Below are 19,288 nucleotides of genomic sequence, written 5' to 3' on the forward strand. Positions count from 1 at the left end.
GATCTAGTCATCTAGTGTATATAAATCATTGTTAGGCTTGCACTTTTGGGATTTAGGCCACGTGAAGCCACTGAGGTATAATATTAACTGGAGACTGTTAATTTGTCCGTCTGTTGTTTTCAAGGAAATCTACTCATGTTCGCCGATTCATGGACTGTCTATATCCGGTTTGCATCAGTTTATACGGGCCAACAGGGAGCAGCGCGAGCAGCGACTATCTTCGGCTGTGAGGGATGTAAAAAATTGTCTTATTAGACATTTTCAAATCTGATTTGGAATTTTCTTTCTTGGCCGGGAGTCAGTTGAACTGTAGTACCGAAGCAAAACTGTAGGAGCAGTCTAAACCATGCTTCTAGACCGGGGGGCACTTCAATCCGGTCCGCAAGACATTTACAAAAAATGTCTCCCCAGGTTCATGGTATCCAATTGGTAGTTATAGTCTTGTCCCATTGCTGCAACTCCCGTACGGACTCGGGAGAGCTGAAGGTTGAGTGCTGTGCGTGCTCCGAAACACGACCCAGCCAAGCCGCACTGCTTCTCGACAATGCCAGCTTAACCCGGAAGCCAGCCACACCAAGTGTCAGAAGAAACACCTGTCAGCGTGCATGCGCCTGGCCCACCACAGGAGTTGCTAGAGGCGCGATGGGACAAGGAAATCTCGGCCTGCCAAGCTCTCTCCTACCCCGGATGACGCTGGGTCAATTGTGCGCTGCCTCATGAGTCTCCCAGTCACTGCCAGCTGACTGACACAGCCTGGAATCGAACCCGGGTCTGTAGTGATGCCTCAATGGTGCCTTAGACCGCTGTACCACTCGGGAGGCCCCCGCAAATTTAACAAACAATTGGTTCCCCCAAAAATGTATCCCTCCGTTGAATATCAAAATCCCGATGTAGCCCTCAAGCCAAAAAGTTTGCCCACCCCTGTTCTAGAACGAAACCAGGGACCCTTGGGTGAAGCACTTGTGACAACTATTGATGTAGGCCTAAAGGTTTTTGTTTTGTAAATAAAATTTTCCAAGGAATCATCACTCATGGATTTCATACAATTTAACACTAGTAGGCCTACATCATTTTTCCATTCCCATTACTAAAATACTTTGAATGATGGGCTTATTGACACTTTAATAATTCTCATGCTGGGAACTAATGGGACCAACAAAGTGTGACGTCAATGGAGAGACAACCACTTTTCCAGGATATGAATGAATAACAATATGAACAAAGTCACTGTCTATCTTTTCCTCTGTGCCAAAACCACATGAACATTTTGAGAGAAAAGTTGAGACCTGAAAGCTAGGGCAGCATATAAGGAGGAAGAAGGTGAATAAAAAAAAGGGCTAACACAGTCTTGTGACAGGCAGGAGACCCAGTTCGAACCCAGTAGGTCACAAGAGCAAGATTAAATAGGGAGTGGAAAGGCTATCCTTAGAAGTGCAATGACAGGGCTATTCAACTATGTTCTTACGGGGGCCAAATTGAGGTTTTTATCACACTCCCTTTTAACGTGTCCTGTGCAGCCTGTAATCATCATAGAGGGGAATTGAAGGGACGTCCATGTTACAGTCTTATCTTTTAGGAATGGGTCATAAACAGTCATAATAACTTCTATCTCAAACGGTTCAAATGCTAGAGCCAAATTCATGGATAGAAAATGTATTCAACATGCCACATTGGCTTCAGAAACCGCCAGCAGCTGCTGTTGACCACAGAGAGTGTTTGATTCTATCAGGATGTTGTCTCTGGTTTTCAATCTTAATTTAGATACTGAATCTGAGAAATTGAATATATGAAACTTTGATAAACTTATGAAATTATAGTTTGTAACTTGATACACAGACAACGAATGCAATATCTACCATATTGAAACTGAATATATAAATATTGAATTTGAATATTCAATTCAATTGGAAATAGAATTGTACAAATTAATGCAATATTTATTCAATTCAGTTTCAAATCATGAAATACAAGTTCAATTTCTGAATTCAAGTATTCAATTTGTGCATTACAAATTCTAAAATATTAAATTCTAATTCTACATCCTAATACAAATTCAAAATTATGGAATTCCAAAACATTTCTGTTGGCACTGAAATTGCTCAATACTTGTCACACTCAACAGAAGAAGGATTAGGAACATGTTTGTATATCTTTAGCAAAACAAATCAAGTATTTAGCCGACTAACCAAGGCCATTATTGACAGTTATTGATAATTGCAGCTTTACTTTCCAGGTCACTCCTGTGTAGGCCATGACCTTTTGTTGCCTTTGGCTGTTACTGTCGGGGAAACATGACTTAGAATTGTTGAAGTTCCCATTCCAGCGAAAACTATTACGATGATTAGGAGATAAGAAAGTGACTCTTTATTTCTGTTTTTCATTTCAAAGGAAAAAACAAGACTAAACATGGCTTTGGTCCAGTGGTAAATACAGTAAGTAGAAGCCAAGGTTATATGATTTAGTGAACCTAATGATCTATTCAGCTTGAGTCTTTGTTTACGGTTCACCTTCAACTTTTTATTTAACCTAAAGAAATTGACAATGGACAAATTGTTATTATTTTTCACAAATGATAACATAATATGTATTGTGTACGAGTCATTAGAAAACAGTTCTGAAACTCGTAGAAAGAATGCACCAGGATTGCAAAATGCTATGGTGCTGAAGGCCTGTTTCTGAGAATTGAATAATATAAAACATACTGTATTGTATGCCTTGAATAAAAAATATGTACATTCATTCTAGGCTATATTACAAATCATACAGTGCCATCGGAAAGTATTGACCCCTTGACTTTTTCCACATTTTGTTACATTAGAGCCTTATTCTAAAATGGATTAAATAACTAAACATCCTCAGCAAGATACACACAATGCTCCATAATGACAAAATGAAAACAGGTTTTTCGAAATTGTTTCAAATGTATTAAAAATAAATAACAGTAATACCTTATTTACACTATTCAGACCCTTTGCTATGAGACTCGAAATTGAGCTCAGGTGCATCCTCTTTCCGTCAATCATCCTTGAGATGTTTCTACAACTACATTGGAGTCCACCTATGGTAAATTAAATTGATTGGATATGATTTGGAAAGGCACACACCTGTATATAAGGTCCCACAGTTGACAGTGCATGTCAGAGCAAAAACCAAGCCATGAGGTCGAAGGAATTGTCCGTAGACATCCGAGACAGGATTGTGTCAAGGCACAGATCTGGGGAGGCGTACCAAAACATTTCTGCAGCTTTGAAGGTTCCTAAGAACACAATGGCCTCCATCATTCTGAAATGGAAGAAGTTTGGAACCACCAACACTCTTCCTAGAGCTGGCTGCAACCATCCAATCTACCTACCTCATCCCCATATTGTTTTTATTCACTTTGCTGCTCTTTTGCACACCAGTATCACTACTTACACACCATCATCTGATCATCATCATCTGCTCATCTATCACTCCAGTGTTAATCTGCTAAATTGTAATTACTTTGCTACTATGGCCTATTTATTGCCTACCTCCTCACGCCATTTGCACACACTGTATATATACTTTCTTTTTTTTATATTGTGTTATTGACTGTACGCTTGTTTATTCCATGTGTAACTCTGTTGTTGTTTCTGTCGCACTGCTTTGCTTTATCTTGGCCAGGTCACAGTTGTAAATGAGAACTTGTTCTCAACTAGCTTACCTGGTTAAATAAAGGCAATTTTTTATTTTTTTTTTAAATCTCTGCAGCACTCCACCAATCAGGCCTTTATGGTAGAGTGGCCAGACGGATGCCACTCCTCAATAAAAGGCACATGACAGCTCGCTTGGAGTTTGCCAAAAGGCACCTAAAGACTCTCAGACCATGAGAAACAATTCTCTGGTCTGATGAAACCAAGATTGAACTCTTTGGCCTGAATGCCAAGTGTCACGTCTGGACAAAACCAGGCACCATCTCTAAGCATGGTGGTGGCAGCATCATGCTGTGGGGATGTTTTTCAGCGGCAGGGACTGGGAGACTAGTCAGGATCGAGGGAAAGATGAACGGAGCAAAGTAGAGAGAGATCCTTGAAGAAAACCTGCTCAGGACCTCAGACTGGGGCGAAGGTTCACCTTCCAACAGGACAACGACCCTAAGTACACAGCCAAGACAACACAGGAGTGGCTTCGGGACAAGGCTCTGAATGTCCTTGAGTGGCCCAGCCAGACCCCGGACTTTAACCCGATCAAACATCTCTGGAGACACCTGAAAATAGATGTGTAGCAACGCTCCCAATCCAATCTGATAGAGCTTGAGAGTATCTGTAGAGAAGAATGGGAGAAACTTCCCAAATACAGGTATGTCAAACTTGTATCATCATACCCAAGAAGAGTCAAGGTGGTAATCGCTGCCAAAGGTGCTTCAGCAAAGTACTGAGTAAAGGGTCTGAATACTTATGTAAATATAATATTTACGTTTTTTATTTTTAATAAATTAGCACAAAAAAAAACTGTTTTTGCTTTGTCATTATGGGGTATTGTGTGTAGATTGTTGAGGAAATATATATTTTTTTAATACATTTTTGAATAAGGCTGTAATGTAACAAAATGTGGAAAAAGTCAAGGGGTCTGAATTCTTTCTGAAGGCACTGTAGGTTACATTGTATATCTATAAACATAAAAACCATGGCAACATTGCATCATAGCTACATAGACCGTCTTATTTAAAATGTCTTTGTTGATATTATGGCATCACCTTATCAAGCCCAGCTAACTCCTCCACTCTGCTCACTCTCCAATCAGAACATTCACAGTGTTTTTGGAACACGACATTTTTATACTACTATAAAAAATATTAATTACATTTTCATAATGCTCTATGTAGCTATAATGCAATGTTTATGATGTGTGTATAGATGTGTAATGTATGCTTAATGGTACACATTCAATGTAAATTGTTAACATAGATTCATAGCACATGATATTGTAGATGCTGTCAGCATTAGGGAACTTTATAATAAAGCAGGAAGGTGATCTGTGATTTATTCATAATATATCATAGCATCTTGTGCCTTGTTACTTTACTATACAGCTCCATATTGTTCTATAGACTGCATCTTAATTCATAGGTGCTATAAATATGTTTATCTGGCAATATGAAACCATTCTACCCTAAAGTACCCGGGGGAAAGTGTTACCCTGAATTGCTTATCTCTACAAGAGTAACATTTGATAATTCCTTGTGTATAGTCTTTATCTTACTATACATTCAGTAGCATGTTCAATTGTTATTCAAGTATATTTACTCATACCTAATCCATATACATGACATAAACTGTCATTGAACGTTCATTGTCAATATCACTGTTTCTGATTTATGTGGAACAAATATTCATGGATTAAAACATTTATTTCAGAGGTCTAGAATTGCTTACAGGTTATGTCTGTGCTGTAAAGTCCTCCACTTCTAAGCCCTGAAATTGTGTTACTGTAGCTACCCAATGAGGTAGCCCTATTTGCTGCTGGTGAACCAAATGCATGCTGGTCCCTTTAAATGGGTGAGAGTGAACGGCATCCGAAGCAGCCAGCTGCACTGTGGGCCATGTGTTCCTGCATCCTCCTCCCCTCTCATTCAGCTGTTTCCAAATGACAACACCTCCCCCTCCCTCTTAAACCTCCTGCTCCCGCTCTGCTTTGCTCTGAGTGCAGTCATTTCTAGTGCAGAAAAATGTCCCTGGTGACACTAAAGGATGACGCAGGCTCTCTCTCGTTTTCTCTCTTTCCTTCTCCTCTCTCTCTCTCTTTCTCTTTTCCAATAGCTCAATATATCTTGCTTTGTTCTATCTCTCCCTCTCCCGCTATATCTCTCTACCTCTACCTCTTCATTTCTCCTTGCTTTCCCTCCCTCCCTCCCTCCCTCCCTCCCTCCCTCCCTCCCTCCCTCCCTCCCTCCCTCCCTCCCTCCCTCCCTCCCTCCCTCCCTCCCTCTTCCCCGGCACTGCAGTGCTGGTTGTGATTGCACACATACGTGCACACACACACACCACACACACACGTTCTCACACAGCGGAGCGTAGCTGAGAGGCAGGGACTGCAGCAGTATGCACCAGCCACGTCTGATCTGTGTGGAGACTTGAGGAAGGAGAACTAGGAAGAGGATATAATGTAGCAGTGTCTTACACAACCCAACCCCCGTGCGTACAGTAGCTACATCTCTACTCTGCAGCAGTGGCAACGGTGCATTTCAAGAGTGGACAGCTTATGTTATCTGCCCCCCTCTGACTGCACTGCCTCTGCATCCATCTCCATTCACTCTGCTCCTCCCATTCCACATCTTCATCCTCCTCTTCCTCCTCCCAACTACGGCAACATTAGGCAGGACCACGGACCGTACGAGATTGCCAACGCTGATCACAGGACCCTCAGGTTTGTCCTGTCTGATGGAGTCGTGCTGGTTATGCTAGATCATCATCACCTTCATTAACGACTGGATTCTAATCGAGCTCAGGAGACAAGGAAAGAAAAAACATCCCCCAAAAACGAAAAAGGAGTGTTGGATGTTTGTGACGCTCTTTGTCGGCTCTGTTGGGTTGTTGGCTCTTTTCCTGTATTTGCTTGGTTGTTTTTGCCTTCTCTGAGACCGGCTAGCAGGCACTGCAGCACCAGGAAGGACTGCAGGAGCCGTGAAGTAGTATGGCATGAGGACCCAGGGGCGAGCGAATCGGAAGGGCTTGAGCTACCATTACTGCTGCTGCTGAGGTGCTTATCTTAATTTTTTTTCTCCAGAAAGGGCATCTGGAGGGGGCTGGGTTGGGGTGGGTTGTGACAGTGAAGGTACCCGGGACCCTACAGAGTGGAGTGGGTGTCTCTGGCGTAGAGGAGCCACGCAGATAGGCAGGACGTCCTGTGGGAAAGGAGGAGAGAAGAGAGGAAGAGGGGCTGGCTCAGGCTCGGGCCCCTGATGGTGGCTATTTTTGTCTCCCCTAGCTGAGTGATTGGGGACAGCAGGTAAAGGAAAAGATGCTTATGGGTGCGGGACGAGACACGGCGCGGGATGAGGCCCAGAAGCTTCACAGGAAGTGGCTGAAGCACCAGGCCTTCATGGCCGAGCTGGCCCGCAACAAAGAATGGCTGGCCAAGATAGAGCAGGTGAGTGGAAAGGGCAGGGGAGAAGGTGGTGGGGGGAGGTCAGAGAGAGCAGGTGAATGGAGAGTGCAGGGGATAGGGTGGTGGGGGAGGAGGTCAGAGAGAGCAGGTGGATGGAGAGGGGAGGGGAGAGGGTGGTGGGGGGAGGTCAGAGAGAGCAGGTGGATGGAGAGGGGAGGGGAGAGGGTGGTGGGGGGAGGTCAGAGAGAGCAGGTGAATGGAGAGGGTGGTGGGAGGAGGTCAGAGAGAGCAGGTGAGTGGAGAGGCTGGTGGGAGGAGGTCAGAGAGAGCAGGTGAATGGAGAGGGTGGTGGAGGGAAGTCAGTGAGAGCAGGTGAGTGGAGAGGCTGGTGGGGGGAGTTCAGAGAGAGCAGGTGAGTGGAGAGGCTGGTGGGGGGAAGTCAGAGAGAACAGGTGAATGGAGAGGGGAAAGGGAGGTGGGGGAAGGTCAGACAGATCAGGTGAGTGGAAGGTGCAGGGGGAGGGTAGTGTGAGCACATGATTGAGAGAGGGTTTGTGCTTGGGGAGGATAGTGTGTGTGTGTGTGTGTGTGTGCGTGCGTGCGTGCGTGCGTGTGTAAAAGGGATGGTCACGGCGGCAAGACACACTAGGCATATTGGGGAGGGGGGGGGGGGGGGTTGTCATTACTCCGTTTTGATTACTCAGCCATGAGTAAACTGTAAGCAAATATTGTTATATGCTTCTCTTAAGGACATCCTGAATTTCAAGTTCAAGGTTATACATGTGGAATCATTGTTATGCTTTCTGCATAACTGAAGCAGTAAACCCTGGGCAATGTATTTTTCCCATTGCCTTTTCATCGGCCCATGCTATAGCTACATAACATTGGATTATATTTTACCAGTGTGCTTCTTCCTCAAAATATGTATTATCAATAATTGTATGAAACGTGAACATCATGACAGTTAGTGGGCAATCTATCAAACCTGTGTGCTATTGTCAACATACAATCCATTCTTGGCCTTATTTTATGAATATCCCAACAAGCCTGTATTAATAGCGTAGTACTGTCCAACATGCAATTGTTTGTATGGTAACTAGAGAGGCCTACAGTAAATGCTGACATCCCAGTTCTCTGGTGCTGTTTTATCAGTGAAGACAACCCATACCTGGGTTGGGTTCAATAGAGAGAATATTTTCGAAACTGGGAGGTACTACTTGAACTTGTCCAATAAGAACAAGCCTTGGTGTTACTGTGTGCCCTACTGACCCCGATCCAAGTGTTCTTCAACCACACTGCTGCAGAGAAGCCTGGTGGGAGGCTCATGTGGGTGCTCCACGTTTTAATTAGTTGATTTAACTCGGAATTCCACATCAACCCCTAGCCCATAAACCTAAGTCACTCAGCCAATCAGAAGGCCAGGTGAGGCAATTGACATAATATTGCCATACACAATCCTTTCAGATCTACAGGGACTAGGCTCAATTTAGAATAAGTCTACCCATTCCAGGAAAAGGTCTACTGGATGTAGAAACATTTATTTTGTAAAAGTCTTCACCCCAAGTAAGTCAATTTAGGGCCAGGCTATACTGTGAGAATTAGCTTATCTAGCCCACATGCCCTTTTGAATGCTCTCTTGACCACTATTGTTTATTTAGGCATATCAAGAGATAAATGTAATCGAACAAGTGACTGCATACAAATAACTTGGTATTTGGATTGACAATGACTTATTGTTTAAAAAAACATACAGATGAGCTTGTTAAGAAACTAAGATTTAAAGTGGGCCTTTTTTTTACAAAACAGATCTTGTCTCTCTCTAGTCAGCAGGAAGCAGATTGTGCAGTGAACCTATCTACCTGTTCTTGATGAGGGTGATGCTATTTATCAAAGTGCAACTGCCTCTACTCTTAAACCCCTGGATGCCGTTTCTCATAGTTCATTTTGTTTTATCACAGGAGACAGTTTTAATACTCATCACTGTATTCTTTACCAAAAGGTTGGTTGGACCTCTTTGAAGTCACGTAGAGCACATCATTACGCTCTTTTTGTTTACAAAGCCCTGCTCCACAAGCTTCCGACTTACCTAACTTCACTATTAAGATTTAAAATGACAAGTTATCAAACTCGTTCATAGGGTTGGTTAACTCTGGAGATTCCTATGTTTGTCAGTGCAATTTGTGTCATGCTGTATTTTACTTGTTTTATATTGTATTCATTTTTTTTGTTTCATGAAATTGTATATTCAGGGCTCCCTTCAAAAAGAGACGCTTGTCTCAATGGTGACTCCTTGCTAAAATAAAGGTAAAATAAAAAAATGAAATAAAAATAGATTGGATGTGAAAACAACATAGGACCTAGCTAACTAGCTAACTAATTATTGTGGGTAACACCATTTTGAAAGCCTTAAATGTCTGCTGGATGTCTTAGCCTTAAAATTGTATCGAAGTATATGCTATTTTCATGCATTTCCGGGCACTCTTACCTTTTTTAATTTTCTAAGACTTTTGCAATGTCCTGTGCTTTCCTGCAAGAACGTGATTTTAACCTCAGTTGGAATACCTTCACGATTGACATTTCAATGGATTTCATTTCAATTATTTAATTTATTCCGGTAAATCTGTTTTGTTATTGTAGCAGTTTACTGAAATTATTTTTTCATCGAGCTCATAAGCAAGGTATTTATCTTTTTGCTCTCACATTTCATAGAGTATTATGGCATGATAAACTGAAACACCTCTAATTTATGAAAATGACTTTGTTGATATATATCACAAATGCAGAAGTTTTATATCAAAAGGGATTATTGATAACAAATGTTATATACAGTACCAGTCAAAGGTTTTAGAATACCTACTCATTCAAGGGTTTGTCTATATTTTTACTATTTTCTACATTGTAGAATAATGTTGAAGACATCAAAACTATAAAATAACACATATGGAACATGTAATAACCAAGAAAGTGTTAAACAGCTTCATGAGGGAGTCACCTGGAATGCATTTCAATTAACAGGTATGCCTTCTTAAAAGTTGATATGTGGAATTTCTTTACTTCTTGATGCGTTTGAGCCAATCTGTTGTGTTGTGACAAGGTAGAGCTGGTATACAGAACATAGCCCTATATGGTAAAAGACCAAGTGTCATGTATTGTCATGTTGTGTGTTTCTGTCCTTTCCCTTCACCCTGTCTCCCTCTGCTGGTCGTTGTTAGGTTACCTTTTCTCCCCCTCTTTCCCCCAGCTGTGCCTTGTCTCCTCCTAACTACCCATTCACCCCGTTTCCCACCTGTTCCCTTTTTCCCTCTGATTAGGTCCCTATATCTCTCTCTGTTTTTGTTCCTGTCCTTGTCGGATTCTTGTTTGTTGTGTTTCATGCCTGAGCCAGACTATCGTCATGTTTGCTGTAACCTTGTCCTGTCCTGTCGGAATCTGCCGGTCTATCTGAGCCTACCTATGTTTGGTTATTAAAGAAGCTCTGTTTAAGTTAGTTCGCTTTTGGGTCCTCATTCACTCACCGTAACAGAAGAATCCGACCAAGAATGGACCCAGCGACTTCGGATCCTCTCCACTCAGCCGTCGAGATCCAGGGAGCGATGCTAGGCAGACACGAGCAGGAATTGTCTGCTGCTCGACATGCCGTTGAGACCCTGGCCACCCAAGTCTCCAACCTCACAGAACAGGTTCACCATCTCCGCCTCGATCCACCGGCCACTTCCAGGGCTTTCGAATCTCCGGAGCCCAGAATCAATAACCCGCCGTGTTACTCTGGGGAGCCCACTGAATGCCGCTCGTTCCTCACCCAGTGTGATATTGTGTTTTCTCTCCAGCCCAACACTTACGCCAGGAGCACTGCTCGTGTCGCCTACGTCATATCTCTCCTTACTGGACGGGCTCGTGAGTGGGGCACGGCAATCTGGGAGGCAAGGGCTGAGTGTACTAACCAGTATCAGGACTTTAAGGAGGAGATGATACGGGTTTTTGATCGATCTGTTTTTGGGGAGGAGGCTTCCAGGGCCCTGTCTTCCCTATGTCAAGGCAATCGATCCATAACAGACTACTCTATTGAGTTTCGCACTCTTGCTGCCTCCAGTGGCTGGAACGAGCCGGCTTTGCTCGCTCGTCTTCTGGAGGGTCTCCGCGCAGAGGTAAAGGATGAGATTCTCTCCCGGGAGGTTCCTTCCAGCGTGGATTCCTTGATTGAACTCGCTATTCGCATTGAGCGACGGGTTGATCTTCGTCACCGAGCTCGTGGAAAGGAGCTCGCGTTCTCCGTTGCCCCCCTCTCCGCATCACTACCATCTTCCTCTGCCGGCTCGGGAGCTGAGCCTATGCAGCTGGGAGGTATCCGCATCTCGACTAAGGAGAGGGAACGGAGAATCACCAACCGCCTCTGTCTCTATTGCGGTTCTGCTGGTCATTTTGTCACTTCATGTCCAGTAAAAGCCAGAGCTCATCAGTAAGCGGAGGGCTACTGGTGAGCGCTACTACTCCTGTCTCTCCTTCAAGATCCTGCACTACCTTGTCGGTCCATCTACGCTGGACCGGTTCGTCAGCTTCCTGCAGTGCCTTAATAGACTCTGGGGCGGAGGGCTGTTTTATGGACGAGACCTGGGCTCGGGAACATGACATTCCTCTCAGACAGTTAAGGGAGTCCACGGCCTTGTTCGCCCTGGATGGTAGTCCTCTCCCCAGGATTCAGCGTGAGACGCTACCTTTAACCCTCACTGTTTCTGGTAATCATAGCGAAACCATTTCTTTTTTGATTTTTCGTTCACCTTTTACACCTGTTGTTTTGGGCCATCCCTGGCTAGTTTGTCATAATCCTTCCATTAATTGGTCTAGTAATTCTATCCTCTCCTGGAACGTCTCTTGTCATGTGAAATGTTTAATGTCTGCTATCCCTCCTGTTTCCTCTGTCTCTTCTTCACAGGAGGAGCCTGGTGATTTGACAGGGGTGCCGGAGGAATATCACGATCTGCGCACGGTGTTCAGTCGGTCCAGGGCCACCTCTCTTCCTCCACACCGGTCGTATGATTGTAGTATTGATCTCCTTCCGGGAACCACTCCCCCCCGGGGTAGACTATACTCTCTGTCGGCTCCCGAACGTAAGGCTCTCGAGGATTATTTGTCTGTAGCTCTTGACGCCGGTACCATAGTCCCCTCCTCCTCTCCCGCCGGAGCGGGTTTTTTTTTTGTCAAGAAGAAGGACGGGTCTCTGCGCCCCTGCATAGATTATCGAGGGCTGAATGACATAACAGTTAAGAATCGTTATCCGCTTCCTCTTATGTCTTCAGCCTTCGAGATCCTGCAGGGAGCCAGGTTTTTCACTAAGTTGGACCTTCGTAACGCTTACCATCTCGTGCGCATCAGGGAGGGGGACGAGTGGAAGACGGCGTTTAACACTCCGTTAGGGCACTTTGAATACCGGGTTCTTCCTTTCGGCCTCGCTAACGCTCCAGCTGTCTTTCAGGCATTAGTCAATGATGTCCTGAGAGACATGCTGAACATCTTTGTTTTCGTTTACCTTGACGATATCCTGATTTTTTCACCGTCACTCCAGATTCATCTTCAGCACGTTCGACGTGTCCTCCAGCGCCTTTTAGAGAATTGTCTTTTTGTGAAGGCTGAGAAGTGCACTTTTCATGCCTCCTCCGTCACATTTCTCGGTTCTGTTATTTCCGCTGAAGGCATTAAGATGGATCCCGCTAAGGTCCAAGCTGTCATTGATTGGCCCGCTCCTAAGTCACGCGTCGAGCTGCAGCGCTTTCTCGGCTTCGCGAACTTCTATCGTCGTTTCATCCGTAATTTCGGTCAGGTGGCAGCTCCTCTCACAGCCCTTACTTCTGTCAAGACGTGCTTTAAGTGGTCCGTTTCCGCCCAGGGAGCTTTTGATCTCCTCAAGAATCGTTTTACATCCGCTCCTATCCTTGTTACACCTGACGTCTCTAGACAGTTCGTTGTCGAGGTTGACGCGTCAGAGGTGGGCGTGGGAGCCATTCTTTCTCAGCGCTCCCTCTCTGACGACAAGGTCCACCCATGCGCGTATTTTTCTCATCGCCTGTCCCCGTCGGAACGTAACTATGATGTGGGAAACCGCGAACTGCTCGCCATCCGGTTAGCCCTAGGCGAATGGCGACAGTGGTTGGAGGGGGCGACCGTTCCTTTTGTCGTTTGGACTGACCATAGGAACCTTGAGTACATCCGTTCTGCCAAACGACTTAATGCGCGTCAGGCGCGTTGGGCGCTGTTTTTCGCTCGTTTCGAGTTCGTGATTTCTTATCGTCCGGGCTCTAAGAACACCAAGCCTGATGCTTTATCTCGTCTCTTCAGTTCTTCAGTAGCCTCCACTGACCCCGAGGGGATTCTCCCTGAGGGGCGTGTTGTCGGGTTGACTGTCTGGGGAATTGAGAGGCAGGTAAAGCAAGCGCTCACTCACACTCCGTCGCCGCGCGCTTGTCCTAGGAACCTTCTTTTCGTTCCCGTTCCTACTCGTCTGGCCGTTCTTCAGTGGGCTCACTCTGCCAAGTTAGCCGGCCACCCTGGCGTTCGGGGTACGCTTGCTTCCATTCGCCAGCGTTTTTGGTGGCCCACCCGGGAGCATGACACGCGTCGTTTCGTGGCTGCTTGTTCGGTCTGCGCGCAGACTAAGTCCGGTAACTCCCCTCCTGCCGGCCGTCTCAGGCCGCTTCCCATTCCCTCTCGACCGTGGTCTCGTCAGCGGGGAAGACTGTTATTCTTACGGTTGTCGATAGGTTCTCTAAGGCGGCTCATTTCATTCCCCTTGCTAAGCTTCCTTCTGCTAAAGAGACGGCACAAATCATCATCGAGAATGTTTTCAGAATTCATGGCCTTCCGTCAGACGTCGTTTCGGACAGAGGTCCGCAATTCACGTCTCAATTTTGGAGGGAGTTTTGCCGTTTGATTGGGGCTTCCGTCAGTCTCTCTTCCGGCTTTCACCCCCAGTCTAACGGTCAAGCAGAACGGGCCAATCAGACTATTGGTCGCATCTTACGCAGTCTTTCTTTTCGCAACCCTGCGTCTTGGTCAGAACAGCTCCCCTGGGCAGAATACGCCCACAACTCGCTTCCTTCGTCTGCGACCGGGCTATCTCCTTTTCAGAGTAGCCTCGGGTACCAGCCTCCGCTGTTCTCATCTCAGTTCGCCGAGTCCAGCGTCCCCTCCGCTCAGGCTTTTGTCCAACGTTGCGAGCGCACCTGGAAGAGGGTCAGGTCTGCACTTTGCCGTTATAGGACGCAGACTGTGAGGGCTGCTAATAAGCGTAGAACTAAGAGTCCTAGATATTGTCGCGGTCAGAGAGTTTGGCTCTCCACTCAGAACCTTCCCCTTAAGACGGCTTCTTGCAAGTTGACCCCGCGGTTCATTGGTCCGTTCCGTATTTCTCGGGTCATTAATCCTGTCGCAGTTCGACTTCTTCTTCCGCGATACCTTCGTCGCGTCCACCCGGTCTTCCATGTCTCCTGTATTAAGCCCGTTCTTCGCGCCCCCGCTCGTCTCCCCCCCCCCCCCCATCCTTGTCGAGGGCGCACCCATCTACAGGGTCCGCAGGATTTTGGACATGCGTCCTCGGGGCCGTGGTCACCAGTACATCGTTGATTGGGAGGGGTACGGTCCTGAGGAGAGGAGTTGGGTTCCCTCTCGGGACGTGCTGGACCGTGCGCTGATCGAGGATTTCCTCCGTTGCCGCCAGGTTTCCTCCTCGAGTGCGCCAGGAGGCGCTCGGTGAGTGGGGGGGTACTGTCATGTATTGTCATGTTGTGTGTTTCTGTCCTTTCCCTTCACCCTGTCTCCCTCTGCTGGTCGTTGTTAGGTTACCTTTTCTCCCCCTCTTTCCCCCAGCTGTGCCTTGTCTCCTCCTAACTACCCATTCACCCCGTTTCCCACCTGTTCCCTTTTTCCCTCTGATTAGGTCCCTATATCTCTCTCTGTTTTTGTTCCTGTCCTTGTCGGATTCTTGTTTGTTGTGTTTCATGCCTGAGCCAGACTATCGTCATGTTTGCTGTAACCTTGTCCTGTCCTGTCGGAATCTGCCGGTCTATCTGAGCCTACCTATGTTTGGTTATTAAAGAAGCTCTGTTTAAGTTAGTTCGCTTTTGGGTCCTCATTCACTCACCGTAACACCAAGTCCATATTACGGCAAGAACAGCTCAAATGTGCTAAGAGAAACGACAGTCCATCATTACTTTAAGACATGAAGGTCAGTCAATACAGAAAATGTCAAGAACTTTGAACATTTCTTCAAGTGCAGTCGCAAAAACCATCAAGCACTATGATGAAACTGGCTCGCATGAGGACTGCCACAGGAAAGGAAAACCCAGAGTTACCTCTGCTGCAGAGGATAAGTTCATTACAGTTAACTGCTCCTCAGATTGCAGCCCAAATAAATGCTTCACAGAGTTCAAGTAACAGACACATCTCAACAACTGTTCAGAGGAGACTGTGTGAATCAGGCCTTCATGGTCGAATTGCTGTAAAGAAACCGCCACTAAAGGACACCAATAATAAGAAGAGCTTGCTTGGGCCAAGAAACACGAGCAATGAACATTAGACGGGTGGAAATCTGTCCTTTGGTCTGGAGTCCAAATTTGAGATTTTTGGTTCCAACCACTGCGTCTTTGTGAGATGCGGTGTGGGTGAACTGATGATCTCTGCATGTGTATTTCCCACCGTGAAGTATGGAGGAGGAGGTGTTATGGTGTGGGGGTGCTTTTCTGGTGACACTGTCTGTGATTTTTTTTGAATTCAAGGCACACTTAACCAGCATGGCTACCACAGCATTCTGCAGCGATACGCCATCCCATCTGGTTTGGGCTTAGTGCGACTCTCATTTGTTTTTCAACAGGACAATGACCCAACACACCTCCAGACTGTGTAAGGGCTATTTTACCAAGAAGGAGACTGATGGAGTGCTGCATCAGATGACCTGGCCTCCACAATCCTCCGATGGTTTGGGATGAGTCGGACCGCAGAGTGAAGGAAAAGCAGCCAACAAGTGCTCAGCATATGTGGGAACTCATTCAAGACTGTTGGAAAAGCATTCCAGGTGAAGCTTGGTTGAGAGAATGCCAAGAGTGTGCAAAGCTGTCATCAAGGCAAAGGGTGGCTATTTGAAGAATCTCAAATATAAAATATATTTTCATTTGTTTAACACTTTTTTGGTTAGTAGATGATTCCATATGTGTTATTTCATAGTTTTGATATCTTCACTATTGTTATAAGATTGAATGAGTAGGTGTTCTAAAATTTTTGACCGGTAGTGTAAATCAAAATGATATATTATATATATATTATATATAATTATGTATATTATTATATATATATATATATATATATTAAATATATATTATTACTGAGAGGTTATATGTTATAGCAGAGATTAAACGTGAGGTGATGAATGAATGTCTTATTGAGGATTTGAGAGCCTCTCACCATACCATACGTATCTGAATGCTCACATGGCCATCTTGCTTGTCCATGCATGAAATGTGTCATGCAGTGTACGATGCAATAGTATGCCCCCCTTCATGAGCCTGATGCTGCTCAATGATGCTCAATGTTCTGCCCTGCAGTCAAAGGCAAATGGGTTTTCTAGAGGGTCCAGGTAGTAGGCCTTTTTATAAGCATATGTCTTTGTTTATTCTTGATGTGGCTGTAAAATGAAATTGGATTATATTATAATAAGTGCATGAAATAACCGATCAATCCAACTAGTAATAAAAGTAGTCAGAGAGCAGCAGTACCAAACATTGGTAAATCGCGATCTCTCCAACACTGAGAAATCTTTGGAAAGACCAGGGCCATGTTCAGTAGGACACAAGGTCATGGAACGTTTAGATATACATATATTTGGAAAACAGACAAACCTATTTGCCTTGTAGAGTAAGGATTGGAGATGGTTCTCAAATGGTTGATTTTTAGGAGTGAGGATGTACATGGTGCTGTTGTGTCTGTTGGTAGAGTAGATACAGTATAATATGTACATGCATAAAATAGCTCAGTCATAATCAGTATTCGATGTTAGTGACATACATTTAATACCTGTGATAGATATCTTGGATAAAAGCATCTTACAATTAAGTATGCATTGTTCATTATGTACATACAGTACATCTACAAATGGCTGTGAAATGTCTACTGGTGTCACAGAGAGACCCTCGCTTGAGCTAGAATGACAGCTAGCTCAAAGTGAAAACGGAATGAAAAAGGATACCTGCTCTGCTTCAGAATCATCAGCGTATTTGTATAACCTTTCATACCAGATACCAGATAGATACAGTACAAAAGTACATTAAAAGAATGGACACAGAAGATGTCTCCTCTGTCTGTGGTGACTGTATCCACAAGGCTTCCTAGCGGGGTTTCTCAAGGGCTCTATGTCTATGCTAGCCCCACGCAAGATGTGTTTCAGAGACCCTCGTGTCTTGCTACTCTCGAGAACATCACTTAATCGGCCCCCACCTATCCTTCCTCCTCTCCCTCTCTCGTTACCTGAGAGACCGGGGAGAAAAGATTATGCTGCGTTCTGCTGCGATTTGAGAACTCTCTGTCCTTTTGGAAGGGTTCCCGCCCCGGGCCAATTCCTCTGCTCTCCCTCAGTACTTACTCAGCAGATGGGCCTGAGTCCCAGCTTGGAGCTCTGAGCTGGGACTGGGCCTGAGCTCAGAGCTCTGAATTGGGGCTGTCTCAGTAGAGGCCTCTTCAGTCCCGTGGGGATGCTTGTCTGTAACAAAGAGAGGACTCTGGGGTTTACTTAAGACTGACCTTGTGGCAATGCTTTGCCAATGTCAAATGCTCTGTAAACATAGAAAAACACTGTGTAAACACAAAAACACCTATCTCTCTGGAACACTTGATACTGTCAAACAAAAGCATACGACAGGATCACATCACATCCAGTTGATGTCCTTGGATTCGGTCTGGTGAACATATAATAGTTGAGGTCTGTTGTTGCTGTTTTTAAGGTGTTGGTTTTGCCAGCGAAAAATTAACCATGCACTAGCCTTTTAGTCAGAATCTAGAACTGCGTCAGTCACACGTTGTTTTGGTTGCCCAGAGTAGTAGCTAGAATGTATCTGCACACCCACTTGAGAAACCATGTAGCTGCACCTAGCTAGCTGTATGTAAAGTATCGTTATGGTGATGTCATGGATTAGTTTAGCGTCACAATATACCTGCCAATAGGGTAATTAACAGCAAATGATTCTAACCAGGCCTCTGATGGCATTGTGGGTGTGTGTCTGTATGTGTGCGCATGCACGAGTGTGTGTATCCATGTGAATGCCATGTTTGAGAGAGTGTGAGTGCCTATTGATTTTCATAGGCTACACGTACGGTGCATTCTGAAAGTATTCAGACCCCTTTTCCACATTTTGTTACGTTACTGTCTTACTCTAAAATGGATTAAATAACAAAAAGTCCTCAGCAGTCTACACACAATACTCCATAGATCTGGGGAAAACATTTCTGCCGCATTTAAGGTCCCCAAGAACATAGTGGCCTCCATCATTCTTAAATGGAAGTAGTTTGGAACTGCCAAGACTCTTCCTTGAGGTGGCCGCACGGCTATACAGAGCAATCACGTTCCTTGGTCAGGAACGTGACCAAAAACCTGATGGCCACTCTGACAGAGCTCCAGAGTTCCTCTGTAGAGATCGGAGAACCTTCCAGAAGGACAACCATCTCTGCAGCACTCCACCAATCAGGCCTTTATGGTAGAGTGGCCAGACAGATGCTACTCCTCAGTAAAAGGCAAATGACAGCCTGCTTGGAGTTTGCCAAAAGGCACCTAAAGGACTCTCAGACCGCGAGAAGCAAGATTCACTGGTCTGATGAAACCAAGATTGAATTTTTTGGCTTGAATGCCAAGCATCACTTCTGGATGAAACCTGACACCATTCCTACGGTGAAGCATGGTGGCGGCAGCATTATGCTGTGGGGATGTTTTTCAGCGGCAGAGACTGGGATACTAGTCGGGATCGAGGGAAAGATGAACAGAGTTAAGTACAAATAGATCCTTGATGAAAACCTGCTCCAGAGCACTCAGGACCTCAGCCTGGGGCAAAGGTTCACCTTCCAACAGGACAGCGACCCTAAGCACACAGCCAAGACAACATAGGAGTGGCTTCGGGACAAGTCTGTGAATGTCCTTGAGTAGCCAAGCCAGAGCCCGGACTTGAATCCGATCGAACATCTCTGAAGAGAC

The 19,288-nt window shown here is 45.2% G+C and overlaps 1 protein-coding gene across 1 annotated transcript in view; it reads left to right on the forward strand.

Annotated features, from left to right (window-relative positions):
- Window positions 1–5,999: 5,999 nt before the first annotated feature.
- LOC110533671 (spectrin beta chain, non-erythrocytic 4) overlaps window positions 6,000–19,288 on the forward strand; it is a 31,628-nt gene continuing 18,339 nt past the window's right edge. Inside the window, exon 1 of the mRNA XM_036990084.1 lies at window positions 6,000–7,110. Within this exon, the coding sequence (XP_036845979.1) occupies window positions 6,982–7,110 (129 nt within the window). The 5' untranslated portion in view covers window positions 6,000–6,981. The remainder of the gene's footprint in view (window positions 7,111–19,288) is intronic.

This window comes from Oncorhynchus mykiss, chromosome 10 (assembly GCF_013265735.2).
Source record: "Oncorhynchus mykiss isolate Arlee chromosome 10, USDA_OmykA_1.1, whole genome shotgun sequence".
Taxonomy (NCBI): Eukaryota; Metazoa; Chordata; class Actinopteri; order Salmoniformes; family Salmonidae; genus Oncorhynchus; species Oncorhynchus mykiss.